Source organism: Poecilia reticulata, chromosome 8 (assembly GCF_904066995.2).
Source record: "Poecilia reticulata chromosome 8, P_reticulata-male-v2, whole genome shotgun sequence".
In the NCBI taxonomy this organism is placed as follows: domain Eukaryota; kingdom Metazoa; phylum Chordata; class Actinopteri; order Cyprinodontiformes; family Poeciliidae; genus Poecilia; species Poecilia reticulata.
Window position 1 is genome coordinate 3,992,638 of NC_088837.1, and position 19,048 is coordinate 4,011,685.

The 19,048-nt window shown below is 39.8% G+C and overlaps 1 protein-coding gene across 6 annotated transcripts in view; it reads right to left on the reverse strand.

Annotated features, from left to right (window-relative positions):
* The window catches only part of hdac5 (histone deacetylase 5), a 122,659-nt gene that overhangs the window by 35,965 nt on the left and 67,646 nt on the right, over positions 1 to 19,048 (reverse strand). For 5 of the 6 annotated variants that reach the window (XM_008414990.3, XM_008414989.3, XM_081609652.1 and 2 more), the window contains 9 exons: positions 15,230 to 15,361; positions 15,022 to 15,131; positions 9,913 to 10,029; positions 9,526 to 9,637; positions 8,306 to 8,416; positions 8,026 to 8,219; positions 7,839 to 7,954; positions 7,544 to 7,739; positions 2,707 to 2,821 (listed from right to left, as the gene is read on the reverse strand). In XM_008414990.3, coding sequence (XP_008413212.2) covers positions 2,707 to 2,821; positions 7,544 to 7,739; positions 7,839 to 7,954; positions 8,026 to 8,219; positions 8,306 to 8,416; positions 9,526 to 9,637; positions 9,913 to 10,029; positions 15,022 to 15,131; positions 15,230 to 15,361 — 1,203 coding nt within the window. The remainder of the gene's footprint in view (positions 1 to 2,706; positions 2,822 to 7,543; positions 7,740 to 7,838; positions 7,955 to 8,025; positions 8,220 to 8,305; positions 8,417 to 9,525; positions 9,638 to 9,912; positions 10,030 to 15,021; positions 15,132 to 15,229; positions 15,362 to 19,048) is intronic. The other variant, XM_008414986.3, reaches the window with a different exon arrangement.

A 19,048-nucleotide genomic window follows, 5' to 3' on the forward strand; every position in this document is an offset into this window, starting at 1 on the left:
TTAAAACTTTCTTTTTGATAAAGCTCTTATTTGAATGCTTTAGGTTAACCTGAAATATTGCTGTAGCTACCCTGCAGTGGACTTAGGCTACTGGAGGACAAACTGACCACTTTTTCTCACTCTGCTCACTTTTCTCACTTTTGAGTTTGCGTAAATATATGCAAACATTTTACCTGCTGTGAAAATGTGCAGCAGCCACGTAAACTTTCTTTGTCGACAATAACGAATTAAAAAGTGCTAAAACTCACCTAGAAACACTGAAACCTGACTCCATTCAGTGTTATCGAACCCAATATTTTTTTATGATTTTAATATTTTATTGTTTTCATTTTAATCTTTTATGAAACTGAACTGTATTTAGACAATAACATAACACACACTGTGCTCTATTTCCACCAAATTGGGAAAATCTCACTGGAATGCAAATACTACATTTTCTCAGTTTTTGTCACTTAAAGACTTGGCACATGTGTGTTACTGGTGACGTGCAGCTGGAGCTGCTGACAGGTTGAGACAGTTATTTAGTCGAGTCATGCCTGCTTTGTGAATGTGCCTTCATGAGTAGAAAGCAGCTCTATTCTGAAAACGTACAATGTATATGCACAACAGTGCCTAATAAATTTAGTGGCAGGTTGGCCACTAAATTTATTCTAAGTTATTATAATTCTTCTATTTAGCATAAACGTCCACATTCCCCACTCACCGTAAAGGACTCTCTGGCATGCTGTCTGCCTTTAAGTCCCAGCTCAACGCCCTGATGTTCCAACGAGCATTTGCACTTGAATGACTCAGCATTCTTTATTTTTATTTGGATTTTTTTTTTCCTGTGAAATTTATTGTTTTTATTTTTTGTGAGGTGACCATGTGAAGCCTGAGAGGTCCTTTAAAAAAAAAAATAAAAAAAAAATAGATAGATAGATAGATAGATAGATAGATAGATAGATAGATAGATAGATAGATAGATAGATAGATAGATAGATAGATAGATAGATAGATAGATAGATAGATAGATAGATAGAAAATTCTTATTAGAACTACTTATACTACTACAAGCAAGTATTAATATAAGTATACTTATAGCAGATGGCCGCTTTTACTGAGTCAGGTTCCGGTTCTGCTGGAGGTTTCTTCCTGTTAAAGGTGATTTTTTTCCCCACTGTCACTACATGCATTCAGAATGAGGGATTGATGTAAAGTCAAAGACACAATGCAAACGATTGTCACTACGTTTCCATCCAGGAGGAGAGAACGATGAAAGTCAATGACTCCACACAATCTGCTGGATTTCCTTAGATAGAAACTTTAAACTACTTTGAATAATTAATTGAACATACTATACTGTTTGATAATTGGGATAAATTGGAATGTGTGTGGGCTGCACAGTGGTGCAACAGCTCTACCACAGTTGGTAGAGCTGTTGCCTTACAGCAAGAAGGTTCTGGGTTTGATTCCCGGCCTGGGGTCTTTCTGCATGGAGTCTCCATGTTCTCCCTGTGCATGGTGGGTTTTCTCTGGGTACTCCGGTTTCCTCCCACAGTCCCAAAACATGACTGTCAGGTTAATTGGCCTCTCCAAATTGCCCCTAGGTGTGAGTGTGTGTGTGTGTGCATGGTTGTGTGTCCTGTTTGTCTCTGTGATGTCCTGCAACAGACTGGTGACCTGTCCAGGGTGACCCCGCCTCTCGCCCGGAACGTTGGCTGGAGAGGCACCAGCACCTCCTGACCCCACTGAGGGACAAGGGTGAAAGAAAATGGATGGATGGAATGTGTGTGTGATTGAATTGAAATGATTTATTTTTTGTTTGTGAAATGCATTGAGACCCTATTGAGATCCCAAAGCACTACACACTACATTCACCCATTCACACACACATTCAGATGCTGATGGTGGTGAGCTACATCGTAGCCACTGCTGCTCTGACAGCAGCATGGCTGCCGTGCATCTTGGCCTTTGGCAGTAAGCAAGGCGAGTGAAGTGACTTGCTCAAGGACACAATGACAGAGGCAGATAAATCAAACCAACAATCCACCAATTACAGGATGAACTCCTACCACTAATGGCAAGTCTGTAGGAAGTCTTCCTTAGATATAGCTTGTCAATTTCATTTAGCCGTGGAGTTGGACTAGACCATTCTAGCACATGCTTTGATCTAAACCATCCATGTTGGTTTAGATCAATATCTTAAGAGCTGCTGTCTTAAGATATACTTAAGACAGCAGCTCCTTCAAGACAAATACCATGCTGTGTACTCTGCTAAAGAAATTATTTCTTTGTACCAGAAACTTGATTTTTAAGGTAATTTGATCAGGTGGTAGATTAGATTCAGTATATATTCTCTCTGATAAAATCCTTCCAAAACAAAGAAGTTCTCCACGTTTTCTGCATATCGGAAGGTGAAGGACAGCTGCACCTTCCGATGGCTAATCTAGCAAAAACAGCCAAATGCTGGCATCAAATCAATGAGAACCTAAAAGGTATACACGTCAGTTTGAAGACTATTTCGTACATGAAAGTGAAACAAATCAGAACATGATTAAATATTACAAACAAGGACATTTGTCACAGACTATAACACACTATGGCCTTGTTACTAGGCAACAAGCCCAAAGGCTTACAGAATCTGGACTGACACCAACCCACACTTATCCAGTCAGAAACCAGATGTGCATTCCTAAAAATACATCATTAAATAAGTAGGAATCTGACCGGTGGTGAAGAGGTGTTTGATGGGGTTGACAGCGGTTGCAGGGGATGACTTGGCTCTTCCCAGAGGTCTGTGGGGCAGCGAGGATGAAAACACGCTCAGATGCTGCAAGGACTGCTGGGAAAGAGAGGGAGAGATGTTCTGATTCACTGCAGGATGATTCACAAATCAGCCCATTCATTGCAGAGGAGGAGGAGTGTGTGCATAGTTGTATAGGAGCTTAAAAAGAGACACAATGCTTAACAAGACACACAAATACACACACACACCAAGAGAAAAGAGTATGATTCAAAGCTGGCTTCATTCATAAAGCTATGCTGTATAACACGCTGAAACTGATTGAGAAAAATTGCTGCCACTACAGCCCATTTAACCCATCACCAACCCCTTCACTCCCCTGTGCGTGTGAGTTTTCAAGGATTTGGTGAACAGTGCAGTCATCCACACACACACATGCACACAGATGTGTGCATGTGTGTGTGAAGTGGCATATATTGTGAAGTGGCTATATATAGGGAGGTGTTGCTGCACTCCCTGCTGCGCATTGGGTGACTCATCATGTGTGGGTGGACACTCAACACACACACACTTCAAGACATACAGACACACACACAGCAGTGAGTCCAGTGGTTGAGTCACCCCATAGTGATGTAACTGCAGCGTCAATACATGTGTGTGTATGCGTGTTATGTGCGTGTGTGCGTGAATGAATGTCTTGGTTCAAGTTTGAAAATGTATGGTCTTTCATCAATGTCAGTGTTACCCTAAAGATTTTTTAAAGAGTTCTTTACCACGGATATGTTTTCTACAGAGCCTTACAGAAGTCTCAGATTTTACTGAAGCAAGTTCAGAAAACTCCCGTAAAATCACCTTTTTGTGTGTGCCTCTCTACAATGTTTTCATATCTAACGACCTAACATTTCTTGCTCATTGTTCTTTGTAAAATAGTTCAATCTTCATCAGATTGGATGGATTTCAATTTCATCAACACTTTTCAAGTGTTGCCACTTAGATCTGTGCAATGAACCAATGACCATTCTAGAGCATGAATATCATTTGACCAAAACCATTCCACTGTTACATTTTCTTGTTCTGCTAGAAACTGAACATCCACCCACCGTCTTAAAACTTTTGCAACTTGTAACTGTTTTTCTTAGACGATTGCTCTGTAATAATTCTGATCAGGTCCCCTGTTCGTGCTAAAGGCAGAGAATCCCCACAGCATGATGCTGACTCCACCGTAGTTCTTCGTGGAGATGGTGTGATGGAATTCTATCTGTATATTCAGATGGAATTACATAGAAGTGGATGTTAAGGTCACTGACCTCTAGGGGCTGTCTTCATGAGAGAACTCTCTCTCTTTGTGTTTCAGTTCTACCTGGCAGCCACAGGTGAAATGTGTTGGAGCTCGTCAGCCACCCCATAAAGAGCTTCATGATAGAGATGTCAGATCCCTTTTTCCCTGGGCCTTGATCTGAAGTGACCTTGTCTGTCTGCTGACTGTTTGTGGGGACTTGAATGATCTTGCTGTGAGCATATTGTGAAGAATCAAGTGTTTAATTAAAGTGGTGTGTTTCTATTCACAGTGGAAGCTGGTAATAGTGATGACCAAATGAAGCTTCGTGAAGCAATGAAGCTTCCCAGAGGTTCATCACTCGGTGGTTCATTCATTTCTTACTAGTGACATCTGCTGGTGAAACTGTGGCAGCCTTGTTACTCTAATAGATATACTTAAAAAGAATAGTAAATGCAATATTGTCACAAAGTTTTTGTCAAACTCATGTTTAGTAACAGGAGAGTCAATTAAATCCTATTTAACTAATATTTTTTAGTTTTTAAAATCATTTGTAGCCAATCCTGGTATATGGTGACTGTCAGTGGCTGTTTTCTTTTGCCATTGACTGATTTGACAATAGACATTTGTTTTAATGTATTCAGAGTGCAGTGCTTGTTGGGGCACACAGTATTCTTTGAGTTTTGATTTGCCTCCTGAAAAACTAAAATTCTTCAAAAATGTTCTTGTTCTTGGATTTCTTTTGACTCTCTGATCCAAGCTCTTATATTTTTACTCATCAGAATTTGACTCTTCCAACAACTTTAAGTCTGTTTCTGCTGTGCAAGACTGATATATCTTTGCAGAACAAATAGTGGAAATTTCAAGAAGGTGAGAATTTTGGAGGTGAAGGGGTTAATTATTTTTATTTAAGAAAAGTATTCCCAGATGTCAGATTTTTTCTTCTTGCTGGCTCCATTTCAATCAAGTTTATTTGTGTAGCATATTTCAGCAAAAATGCAGTTTCAAAGTGCTTTACATAATAAAAACTCACAAATACAAAATCATAAAATATGCCATAATCAATAATTGGGAAAACCGTTAACAAACATTGCATTTTGATGAGTGGCGTCATCAAAATCATTAATACACATGAACTAAGTTGGTCAATGTTCCTTTTATTTCAGCCACTGCTGAAGACAAATACTCTGATGTGCGATCAAATACAACAACCCATGATGCAGTGTGGCTCACCGCGCTTTTACTTTGAAAACCGACATGCAAAATGAAGCAGTCACCCAAGCAATGCCAGGCCTCGTTTGTTGCCAGTCACGTGGTTTTCAGCAAGACGACACAAGCCTCGAAGCGGGGCTTCATCGGACACGCCCCCTTTTTACTCTGTACAAACCTCAGCCTGGATTCAGATGGTCCATCACTAGCTGGTAGGGGTTCTTTGCCTGTTTTCTCCTGTTTTGTGTTTAGACAGGGAGTTCAGGTTGTGTACTTTTTTCAGTTCTCCTCTAGAACGTGTTTTTTATTTTATAGTTAAAAGAGGGTGTTTTGTTTATTGTTTTGGCCTTGGAGGCCCTGAAGTTTAAACTTTCCCTGTGTTTTCTGCTTCCTGTGATTGAGGTTTTACCTGAACTGTAAAATAAACTATCTTTAGTTGATCTAAACATCAACTGTTTAGATTACTGATTTTGTGCTACACCCAGTGCCAGAATTTACCCTTAGTGGTCTTGGGGAGGGGTTGTAACAGTGGACACAATTTAGTAATTCAGCATATAGTGAGGTAAATCAATCCAATGTGCTTTTCTGGAAAAAGCATCCCCAAACCGGGATGATAACACTGAAATGAAAACAGGTTTTAAATACTCAGATTTTCTTGTTTCCACTGCTTTGACCATCTCATAAAATTTCAAGAAATTGTAAATGATCTGTATAGCTCTTTATCAAGTCCAGAGGATCCCAAAGTGCTTCACACATTCACCCATTGACACACTTTCACATGCTGATGATCCCAAGCTACTGGATAGTAACCACAGCTACCCTGTGGCAGTCTGACAGCAGTGACGGCGCCAAGTGGGGGCTAGGGAGTGCTATAGCTCCCCCTGGAAATGTCATAGCACCCCCATTTAACATTACTTATATGTAGTTGTTGTCATTTTATTTTAATGAGGAAAGATGCTGCGATGATTAGCAGCAGTCAATCATAATGACTGGCAGCTCTTGTTAGCACGGATTTACAGCGAACACTTTATACAAGGTAAGAAAATTAACGTTCATATACTTTACAAGTAAGTATGATTAGAAACATATCAAATATTGCATAATGGAGAAGGTAGCATCTAACCATCAGTAACCATGGAAACAATGCCATGCCATCATGTAGCCTAGCATGTTTGGAAAAAATGATTAGCGTCTTCTGTACGTTTTTAATGCTGCTCCGGTTTAAGGGGAAACGCTATTTATGACATAGTGACATCAATCGTGGTGTGAATTCAGGCAAAGTCGGTAATTTGATCAACCCAGCAGGAGGGACGAGGTCTGGGTCGGTTTCTCAGCTAGCTTTGTCAGGCTTCTGTAAATACTGCCGTCTATGAGCTCCAACCAGGTGTGTTACGTTCACAGACAAATTAGCTTGACTTGAACAAATAAGAGCCGTGAATAAACACAAAAATAACTTGGGAAAGCAACTTCAGCTGCTCAGTTCAATACTCCAGATTCTCACTTCCGATGTACATCATAGCGCTTTGAATGATTAAGTGATGTAGTTGCAAAGGGTCAATACTTGGGTTTCTCCTTTGTCATAAATGCTGTTTTAACCTAAACAATGTTATATTATCTTGATGTATGGCTAATGGCTCACAACTTCATGCTGACGTCTAAGAATCAAATACATGCAAATCAGTCTGATTAAAATAACAATACTAATGCGTGTGTGTTGATAACTATAGAGGAAAAGAATATCCGTCATAGCACCTTCAGTAAAATGCTTAGCTCCCCCTTAGCACCTACAGGAAAGAAAATGTGGAGGAGCCACTGTCTGACAGAAGCCCCCTGTTGGGCCCTTTGAAGTGTCTTGCCCAAGGACACAATGACAGAAGCATTCTTTGTGGTTCTGTCACAATTCATTCCCATTCATTCTCATCATGGGAATGAATTGCAGTTTAAAGAAGGAAAAGAATTAACTCTATGGAGAAAACTGACATGCACCCATGCCTGGATATCTTTCAGCAAACATTACTGGTTGTGTCTCTTTGCTTATAAATCACAGCGAGACACAGAAACGTTTGGAAGGTGAGGGTTTAGTCTCACTTCATCACTTACAGACAAGCCCAAGCCAATAAGAAAGAGAAAGTAAGAAGGAAGGAAAAAAGGAATATGGATGGATGGAAAGTTCAGTCCACACTAATCCAAATATGTTTTGTGTTATTTCATTTTTAGCTTCACCTGTAAAAATTCTAAGCCAATCTCAGACTTCTCCAGAATATTCCAGACTGCCATAGGATTATGTCAAGGACTTTGGAATGAATGTGTGTGTTCAATTACATTTTCACACCAACCTGTATGTAGCTGCCCCTTTCCTCTTCTTCGCTCTCCCTTAGCTGAATGACATCATCATCCTCTTCATCTTCATCTAGCTCACTCTCCGTGCTCTCGCCTTTGACCTGGCTGACCCTGGGTTCCTCCTCCCCCTTCAGGTGGCTGGCCAGTCGCTCAGATGAGTGGCTACTGTCATCTGATCCCTCTTTCTGCAGGCTACATGCCAAAGAAAACATGGAAAATTATTACACTTAAAAAGCAACAATTAGGGACTTAAGAAATTTAAGCTTGGGTTTCTAAAAGCTTTCACTGCACCTGTTAGGAGCCGAGCATTCATCCTCCTGCATGTCACTGGTCTCTGTTAGCTCCTCCTCTGTCTCCTCTGGGTGAGTGGGTGGTGGTCTAGGGAGGTCTCCCCCCTTCGATAGTATCTACCAACCACATGTTGTGTTACTGTGCAGACCTATAACAGGTCATGCTCGAGGTGTGTGAAGTGGTCTACCTTATAGTGTTTCTCCAGGAAGTGCTGGTGCTGCTGTTGGACCACCAGCTGCTGCAGCGCCTGGGGTGACTGGGGTAAAGGGGCGCTCTGTGTGCGAGCCAACGGTCGGTGGCGGGGTAACTTGTTGACGGGCCGCATTCCAGTGGCTACACCTCTCTCTGCAGTAACCAGCGGTGACTGATTGTACATGGGCACTGAGTGGGTGGATAGTCACAGGACAAACATAGTAAGAATTGTATTCTGCTTGGCAAATGTCTGACTAGTTTGGTGTTTGCATTACCTAACATAGCGGTCTGTTGTCGGGCCTGCTCAAGTAACAGGACGTGTTGTAACAACGAGGAGTGGGCTGAATGAGAGCCGGGGGGCGGAGTCTCCACATCATGTGCCGCACCTGCACAGGAACCACATCAATTCTTCTGACACTTTACATGAAGTGGTTTTCAAAACACTTTATACCCCTGAGACCTTTTCACATTTTGTCACATTACAACTACCAACTTAGTTTACTCAGACTGTGTGTTATAGGCTAAACGTAGAAGGAAAACGATACATTCATCTATCCATTGTGCATAGCCATTTATTGGCGCAAGTGGGGGGGTGGAAGAACTACACCCTAGACATGTCAGCATTTCATCACACAAATAGTGATGCGCACCAAACTCATAATTACAATTTAGAGATACCAATTAACCTAACATCCGTGTTTCTCAACCATGGTATTCCTACCATGGAGGTCTGCATGGGAGGACCTGCAAACTCCTACAGAAAGACTCCAGGCCCAGATTTCAAAACAGGACTTTCTGCGGCCAACTGAAACATGAAAATGATAAATGGTTTTTAGGGGTTGTTTACAAATAAAAATCTCAATAGCTATGTGTGCATGTGTATTCAGCTGCCCTTTCTCAACAATATGTTGCTGCAATTACAGCAGTAAGCCATTAGGGGTACTGCATGTCTCCAAATCTACAGGCTGAAATTGTTTTTGGTCAGTTATTTTCTCTCTGGAGTTATGCAGCACCTATAAAATTACAATAAGTTTTTTACCTCCACCTTTGAATGATGTTCACCTCATATGACTCGATAGTTTCACATGAGGTAATAGTCATGCCATGGCAGGTTTGGTGCCTTCTCTGTGCCATACTCACTCTATGTGCAGATGACAAATTAAACAGAATTCAATTCAACTTGGAATATTGTTTTAGAACCTAACCCTGCTTTAAAGAACTGGACTGGACTCCAGTCACTACTTGAATAACTTTTGAATGCCATTGGTTGTTGTGGATGTTATCAGTGGTTGAATAAAAAGTTTGATCACACTTTTCAGATTGTTTTAAGTTAAAAAAAATATCCATGTGTCCTTTTCATATATTTGTAGAAAGCAGAAGAAATAGACAAAGATTTTTCATAAAAAGGGGAAAATAGAAAAGGTTCAATGGTATGAATAGTTTTTCAAGGCACTGTAGATGCTGATCACCTGGTTAAATTGTGTGTGAATGTTACCTGCTGGTAGGGAGGAAGTGGAGAGAAACTTCCCAGTTAGAGCTCCTCCCCCTCGTAGGGACTGGATGGCCTGACGCTCTGCTTCCTGCTGGGTGGACAGTTTCTGGGGTGGCTGGAAAGAAGAGACATTTTTATGTAGTTTTTGTAATCAGTGTACATTATTTGTGATGTCACATTGAGGAGCAGTTAAGGGAAAAATGACAAATTATTCCAAAGATTAGGAAAATAAATCAAGTGAGAAAAGTTGCTGTCAGATAGCCAGATCATGAGCCTCACAGGTAAAACTAACACTAATCTGTTCACTCAGTGAAAAAAATCTGGTTTGTTCTCTGCAGGACAATCCACAAACATAAATTGCAAAGATGAACATGTCTACCATGGACTTACTGTGATGTGTGTGTTGGCAGGGAGGCCTAGGGAGATATTGGGCAGGGAGGGTGAGGTGTAGAGGCTAAGAGGACTCAATGTCCCATCAGCCCCCAGTGTCTGATGGAGAGATCTCAGCTGTACGATAAACACAGAAGCCAGCTGGTTAGAAAATTCAATGCTAAATGAAAATCTCATTGTTTCCTCTTTTATAATGTGTCAGTGACAAAATATACAGTCACTGATACATTGGAATATACAAAATATACATTAGTCTTTAAAGATATACAATTTATTGTTTTTATCCTCAAAAAATAGCACTTGACATCATAGAGCTTGGCAAAAAATAAAATTGTATATGTTGTGCTTTGGGACTTCTGCATCAATGTAGAATTGAAATTAACAATGTAAAAAAGTTCAGACATTGGCAAAAGTCCAGTACTTATGTAACACTTTATCAAGTCCAGAGGACCCCAAAGCATTTCACACTACAGTCAGTCATTCACCTATTCACACACACACTCATACACTCATGACAACAAGCTATGGATAGTAGCCACAGTTGCCCTGGGCCAGACTGACAGAAGCAGGGCTGCCATGCACTGGTGCCACCGGACCCTCTGACCACCATCAGCAGGCAAGGAGGGTGAAGTGTCTTGCCCAAGGACAGAAATTGAGCCAACAACTCACTGACTGAGGATCTACATCCTACCTCTGTCACGATGTTCAGTTTTCTTGTGTCTAAGTCAATCAATCAATCAATCAAATTTTATTTGTATAGCACATTTCAGCAGCAAGGCATTTCAAAGTGCTTTACATAATTAAAATAAAAACAGCATGTGACAGTGAATAAACAGAAAGACAAAGAAATTAAAAAAAAGAAACAGTGAGAAAAAGAAATAAAAACAAATTAAAAAGTAAAAATAAAAACTTTAACATTTAAAACTTCTTTAGTCAAACCGCCATTTGACAAGGACTCAAACCTTTAAAACTTCAAAACCATTAAAGACATAAAAATATCAAAGACATCAAAACCCACACTCTAACCCTAATTTAGCCATAAGCAACTCTAAACAGGAGGGTTTTAAGATGAGATTTAAAGGCACCCAGTGTTTCAGCTGTTTTACAGTTTTCTGGAAGTTTGTTCCAGATTTGTGGTGCTTAGAAACTGAATCCTGCTTCTCCTCGTTTGGTTCTGGTTCTGGGGATGCAGAGCAGAACCAGAACCAGAAGGTCTGAGGGGTCTAGACGGTTGGTACAGCAGTAACAGATCTTTAAGGTTTTGTGGTGCTAAACCGTTCAGTGATTTATAAACTAACATCAGTATTTTAAAGTCTATCCTCTGAGCTACAGGGAGCCAGTGTAGGGACTTTAAAACTGGTGTTATGTCTCTATCTTCCTGGTTTTAGTGAGAACGCGAGCAGCAGCATCTGGATCAGCTGTTTGATTGATTTATTAGTCAGACCTGTGAAGACGCTGTTGCAATAATCAATGCGGCTAAAGATAAACGCATGGATGAGTTTCTCTAGATCCTGCTGAGACATCAGTCCTCTAATCCTGGAGATGTTCTTCAGGTGATAGAAGGCCGACTTTGTGACTGTCTTAATGTGGCTCTGAAGGTTCAGGTCAGAGGTCATCACTACTCCCAGGTTTCGGGCTGATCGCTGGTTTTTAGATGTGATAACTGAAGCTGCTCATTGATTTAGGTTCGCTCCTCTTTAGGTCCAAAGATAATAACTTCAGTTTTGTTTCTGTTCAGCTGGAGAAAGTTTTGGCACATCCACACATTGATCTGTTCTAAGCATCTGTTCAGTGATTGGATGGGTTCTGAGTCACCTGGTGACATCGTGATGTAGAGCTGTGTATCATCCGCATAATTGTGGTAGCTAATCCTATGTCCTGTTATAACCTGAGCCAGTGGGAGCATATAAATGTTGAAAAGAAGGGGTCTTAGGATTGAACCTTGGGGTACCCCACATGTAACCTTTGATCTCTCTGATGAGAAGTTTCTTTATGTAAGATTCAAACCAGTGGAGAACTGGACCGGAGAGTCCGACCCAACTCTCCAGTCGATTCAGTAGAATGTCATGGTCAACAGTGTCGAAAGCTGCACTGAGGTCCAACAGAACCAGCACTGTGGTTCTCCCACAGTCTGTATTTATATGGATGTCATTGAACACTTTTACAAGGGCCGTCTCCGTGCTGTGGTGAGCACGAAAACCAGACTGGAAGGAGTCAAAGCGATTCATTATTGTTAGGAAGTTATTTAATTGCTTAAAAGCAGCTTTTTCAATAATTTTGCTGATGAATGGGAGGTTGGAGATCAGCTTGTAATTCTGCAGTAGTGATTTATCCAGATTGTTCTTTTTTATCAGAGGTTTGATAACTGCTGTTTTCAAAGCCTGGGGGAAAACACCTGAAAACAGTGATGAGTTACTATTTGGATCAGATCATTAGCAACAACAGGCAAGACTTTCTTAAAGAAATGTGTGTAGGACATCCAGACAGCAGGAACTGGAGCTTAATTGACTTATAATTTCTTCTAGGGTTTTATAATTTAGTAGTTGAAATTGGGTCATTTTTCCTGCATTTGTTTTGTTTGGGCACAGCATTAGTACTGTCTTTGGAGTTGATGTGCAGATTAATCCTCTAATCTTTTGAATTTTCTCTAAAAAGAAACTTGAAAACTTGTTGCAGGCGGCATTAGATTGAAGTTCAGGTGGTAACGTCATAGGAGGGTTTGTGAGCCTGTCAACAGTAGCAAATAAAGCTCGAGCGTTGTTAGTGTTTTTGTTTATGACATCTGCAAAGAAAGCCTCTCTTGCATGTTTTAGTGTTGTGTGATAGTTACGTAGTCTTTCTTTGTAGATGTCATAATAAACGTGAAGTTGACCTTTACGCCATTTCTGTTCGGCGCCGCAGAGTTGTTTTGCAGATTGAACAATTTGTGCATTTCTCCATGGAGATTTCTTCCTACCAGTCTCAACCTTTACTTTAATGGAGGCAATGTAATCAATGATATCTGAAAGTTTTCACTGAAAATCATCCACCAACTTATCTACGTTACTATAACTTAAGAGTGAGGAAGAAGAGTAGATTTGATTAAATGATTCTGCTGTGTTTTCTGTGAAGGTACGTTTTGTGATAGTAGCATTTTGTCCAAGTGGGTTAATGAATAAAGAACTGTCAAAGATAACAGCAAAGTGATCCGACAGGGCAACATCAGTTACAGAGACATTGGAAATATTCACAGCCTTACTGATAACCAGGTCCAGTGTGTGTCCCTGAGTGTGTGTTGCTTGTTTGACATGTTGTGTTAGAAAAAAACTCTCTAATATATTAAAGAGCTTTTTAGCCCCTCGGTCTTGGGGGTTGTCAACATGAATGTTGAAATCACCAACAATTATCAAACAATCGTAATCAATACATATGAGAGATAGAAGCTCATTCAAGTCCGCAAAGAAATTTTCCACATATGTTGGTGTTTTGTATAGAGTTAGTGTCAAAGTTCGTTTGTGGCCTTTTACCTCGATTCCAAGATATTCAAAAGAGAATTTACTACAGTTCATGGTATTCCTAAATATTGAAGCCACGCCTCCTCCTTTTTTGTGTTTTCTATTTTCACTTAAAAAATTGTACGTAGGAGGCGTTGATTCAATTAGTACGATTGCTTCATTATTGTCATTCAGCCATGTTTCTGTCAGAAATAAAACATCAATATTATGCTCGGTGATGAAATCATTAATTAATACAGCTTTAGCACAGAGAGATCTGGTATTTAAAAGAGCCAATTTAAGTGACTTGGAGGCTGAAAGCTCTTCAGTCTGAGGTGTGAATTAAGACCACTGCTTTTTGTATTTCTGTTTTTTGTAACTTTTCTTGCAGTGATCCGGACAGGTATTGTCCTGCTATGAAATGTTGGGGGGCCAGACACATTCTGGTGGAAGACGGGTGTAAAGATAGTATCTGGACCCTGGTCTCAGACCTCTGGATCCTCAGGGAGGTCAGAGGCAGGTGGCTTAGATGCTATGTTAGCGCTAAGGAGATAATCTCAGTCATTGTTGAGAAGATCTATCAAACCAATTTCTACTTTAACACTACATAATCCACCAGCAGGCCATTTTACTGAAGTATTTATACAAGGGGAATCTTATGCAAGCATTGTTTGCATCATCACATAAGTTGTAGTTTCTAACCCTGAGCCATCTCAATTGTTAGCTATAATTTTACATTCCAAATGGTATGTTTTGTTTTACCTAAAAGGTACTTAGGAAACTGACTCTATGTAACCATATCTCTGGAAATGTTTCATACAAGATATTTTTAACAGATGGTCATATCAGACTCACTTTGTACTTTCATCCTCAAAACTGAAATTAGGCATTTCACAGTTGTCTAATATTGATACTAACACTTAGTATCAATATCTCCAATAAAGATATTCTAAGTCAGCCCACCTGGTTCAAGAAGCAAACACTGACAGCTAAAATTAATTCCAAAATTCAAAGATGTCCATGAGAAACACTCAAAATGACAAAAAAAGCACTGAAATCATTTGATTAATTGTGTCTTTGTTGCCATCACACATGCTGAGTCAGGAACTAAGAGTGAAGTCAATCTGTCCCGTCGTGCTTAACTCATCTGTAACCAGCAACTGTCTGGCCATCGAACTCATTCATATGTTGAATCAAGTATGAATGTGATCATTTAATTTATGTTTTTTAACTACTGTGTTTTATAAAAAGAAAATTGAATTTTACACACTAAAAATGTTAATAAAAATGTTACATTTTTATTAACATTTTCAGATAATATTATGACATATTATGAATAGTGTGACACAAAATATTATTAATTATATTTTATAATTAAGTGGAACATAAATTGTTCTTCTTAATTAATGTCATTAGTAAATACAGTAACCAAATAATTCAAATTAATTGAAAAAACATTATTTATTAAAACTGGTCCAGAGCTTTAATTTTTAATGAAACACTCTGAGGGTCTAAAGCTGTAATGAAGCTTTGAGCTGTGTGAAAACAGTTCATGATAAGACAGGCGGACAAAAAAAAGTCATGAAAAAGTACTTCTTTAAATGAAGCTTGTGCATGTTAAGCTGTGATTCTGCACCTCGGTCTGTATGTTGGGGACTGATCCCGTGTTGCCGTTGGCGATGGCCGTATTGGAACTGTTGGGGCTACTAGGACCTGAGCCTGGAGCACTGTTACAGACGGAGGAGACTGGGACAGAAACACAAAGAAAAGCTTAAATGTTGCTGATCATGCTTGTCTGATTTTTCCATTTACTCTCCTGTAGAAATGATAAAATCTTTGTTCACCTGATATCTCAACAGCCCTTTTCTTGAAGGTGCTAATGACAGTTCCATCCTTCCTGCGCAACAATGGAGAGCTGCGCCTCTCTGCCACTTTCTGCTTGAGTCTAGATCGAACCTTCAGGTTCGGCTCTGAAACTGAATGAGTCAGACACAGAAAGAGACACATGGGGGGCCTTAATTTCATGCAGTGGTCTACATATTTCAGCCATTTAAAGCAATACCTCCTATTAACTTAAGGCCACAGTTGCTTGTCACAAAGATTACAATGATTGGAGTTGCAGTGTCTTGCATAAGTATTCAGATGTGCTGAACTCTTCTACATTCGGTCATTTTACAAACACATAAACACAAATGTATATGAAAAAACTAACACAGAATGTCAAAAGTTTCAGTCGCTGGATGTGCAAAGATGATAGAGATGTACTCCAAGAGACCTGCTGCTGAAACTGCAACAAAAGGTGATCCTGCAATGTATTCTGAGGGGCATGCTGAATTTTTCAGAGTTTGAAAACATGATTCATTTTTCACAATTGTTCACTATTTTATGAATGTCTGAAAGTCCCAGTAAAATACATTGAAGTTTGTGGTTATAAGTTCAAGAGGCATGTATTTATTTTTCAAGGCACTATTTTGATGTACCGATCAAAAACACTGAATGAGTTTCAGACATTGAACCTTGTGTCTTCAGAGTCTCTCCTTTCCCTCCATAATAGATGCGATCTGGGCTACCTCTGCAGTGATGAGTCACAATGAAATCAGCAACCAGTCAAACTGACACAAAATAACTTATTCAGCAGTGTCTTCTGGTAACTACATGTCTATATATGTTTGCAAGGGGTGGTAAGTAAGTAAATATCCTACACACACTTAAATGTAAGCAATAGTGATGGAAATCTCTGCTCTTTTCAGAGCTCTCAATGAGGAACCGACTCCCATCATTCACTTCATAGAGGGCTCTTACAGCAGAAACATTCGTGACTGAATAATCATATCAATAATCATTTATAAGGGATGGAACCCCCTGGTCCCCATCACATTGACCCATCACCAGTAAGCAAAACTATAATGGTCTGTTAAAAAATAACTGTTCATCAATATGGTGGAAAAATGTTATCTAATAAAAATTAGAAAAACATGAAAGTGATCAATTCTAACTGATCATGTGTGATCAACCTCTGAAACTGGCAGCAATTCAGGGTGGTTACTTTTGTTGTTTGAACTATATTTTTCTAATGTTGTTTTCATAATAGTGTTGGTCAGATCATTATGTTTGAAAATGTTTGGAACTCGTACAGTGGGGTTGTGCTTACTGGGCACCAGGTCAGAACAGGGTGTACAAACACATGGGCAAAAAGACAATGGTGATGTTAATTCATTTTTAATTACTTTTCCAACTTGTTAACTTATGTTCACGGGAAATTATGCAACACAAAGGAACAGATCTGTGCTGAGAAGGCTATGGCTATGCCATCAGAACTCGTGTTATTATACTGCTGTTTTATAATAATCCCTAGATAGTTAAAATACAACAGGGAGTATACAGCATTATGTGTTATTGAGAAATAATGCTGATACATAATTACCATTAATATATCAATAATGCAGATTAACAATAGAGCTGTTTAATGTTGACACTGTGTTTGAATGTGTTTTACTGCAGATCCGACTGAAAATACTGTCTTAGTTCAAACAGGAACATCAAGAGTGCAGGAATTTTTTCTCTCTGTACACTCTTAGAAATGGTTGTAAATTTACGGCGGAATTCCAGCAGTAACATACTGTTATTCCAAAATATGGTAGGATATTGTCAATTTGATGTCTTCTTCTCTTGTCACAATCAAGACTGACGACTGGCAGTAAACTACCGCAAAATAATTGTACAATACAGTTTTTTTCCTAGGCAAGACATTTTACTTGTATTTGCATCTTAGAGAATCAGCATTTAAAGACTATATTAAACTGGAAGAAAAAAAATACTTTCCATAATAAATCTTTTAGGGAATGAATCAAAATCTACAGAACATAATCAAAAGTGTTAGATTACCAGTGTTGGTGTTGTATGTTAAAAATACAATGTTAATTAAACACTTGTTTAGTCAAATTGAAAGGTTTGTCAGTTTCCCTAAAGAGATGGTGTTTGATAAAGAGTTGCTCCCACAACCGCAGCGTATCTGTGACGTCACGTGTTGCCCTGGAGACGGCAGTATGGCGTCTTGTCTGGATCTTATCATAAGAAGGTAAGTTCCCCGAATCTATTAAAACATGCTCTTTTTGTTCTTTCTTTAATGTATTTATGTAATGTAATGGTGATGTATTGTCTCAATGTTTGTAACTCCCTGGCGGACATTATACCACAATGTATGCTGCGTTTATACTGTTATGTATTCTGTATCTCAATAAAGATCTATTAAAAAAAGTAAGTTTTATGTTAAGATCGTCATGTTTTTGATTTTGATTATTTTTTATGAATGCATTAACTTTCTGTTTGCGCAAGAGTATCAACTTATGCTTAACGTAAGTTTATTTGTTTGGATATCGCGGTACGACTGTTCAGTACAGAGATGCTCAAGTCCAGACCCTGAGAGCTGCTATCCTGCAACTTTCAGATGCTTCCCTGCGCCAAATAACACACCTGAATCAAATGAATGGCTGGTTAGCAGGTCTGTTCAGAGCTGATCCTGGTCTGTTGGAGTAAAGATTCATCGAAAAGTTGCAGGACGGTAGCTCTCGAGGACTGGACGTGAGCACCCTTGGTTTAGCAGCTAAAGCTAGCCAAGCAGGTGTAGCACGGGGTGTCGGTGGTTAAACGAACATTAAAACTGTCAGAAAGGTTGTTTGAGTTAACATTATTTAGCTGAGGAGTCGTTTTCTTGAAGTTTTCGGCTATAGACGGCATAATGGGGAGACTGGCTGTGCTGGACCGGTGGTTTGATCTATGCTATCAAAGCTAAGCCAAAATGTTTTTGTCTTTATAAATAATAATGATAATAAATAATGACATATTGGTTGACTCTTTTTTTCTTCATTAGTATGTCATGTTGGTGATTGAAGCCTGTTATGATGACTTCAACACATTTCTTCTGACAGGTTGGTAGAAGAAATGCTGTCCAGAATGTTTCTATAAGCTGACTAATTTTTATTATGCCTAATGTCTGTCATGTGCTGGAGTGGTTGGTGGTGAGGAGAGAAACGCTGAGACCCAGGTTTTGATGAAAATGATGATGAATTTAATGAAAGTGACTCAAACAGTCCAGATCTTCAGGCAGCACGGCAGGGCGAAAACACAGAGGCTCAACACCGGTAGCAACTGAATTCAAAGACTGACATGATGAGCAAATGCCGACACAGGACTTACCAGTTCAACTGTGTCAGCAGACGAACTATCATAGACAACGACAAGGATCCGACCAGAAACACAGACAACAGGTGAGACTAAATACACTGGGAGGGTAATCACAGGAACGAGACACAGCTGGGATCAATCAACGGGGAAGACAGGACAGAGACTCAGGGAAACAGGACTAAACAGAAAATCTCAAAAATAAACACACAGGAACATGGATCATGACAGTACCCCCTCCTCAAGGGGCGGCTACCAGACGCCCAACAGAAAAGTTCAAAAACAAAACGACCCAACAGGGTGGGCGGAGGGGTGACGGCAGGAGGGCTCGAGTCCAGAAAACAAAAACTAGATCCAAACAGGAACTCCAACACAGCAAAACCTTCTGGGGGCCGACCACGGCACAGGAGGTGAACCTCTCGTGGGAGGTCCGGCGGGCGGCGACGCAGGAGGCGGAGCTTGAGCCGCGGTGGGCGGCGACG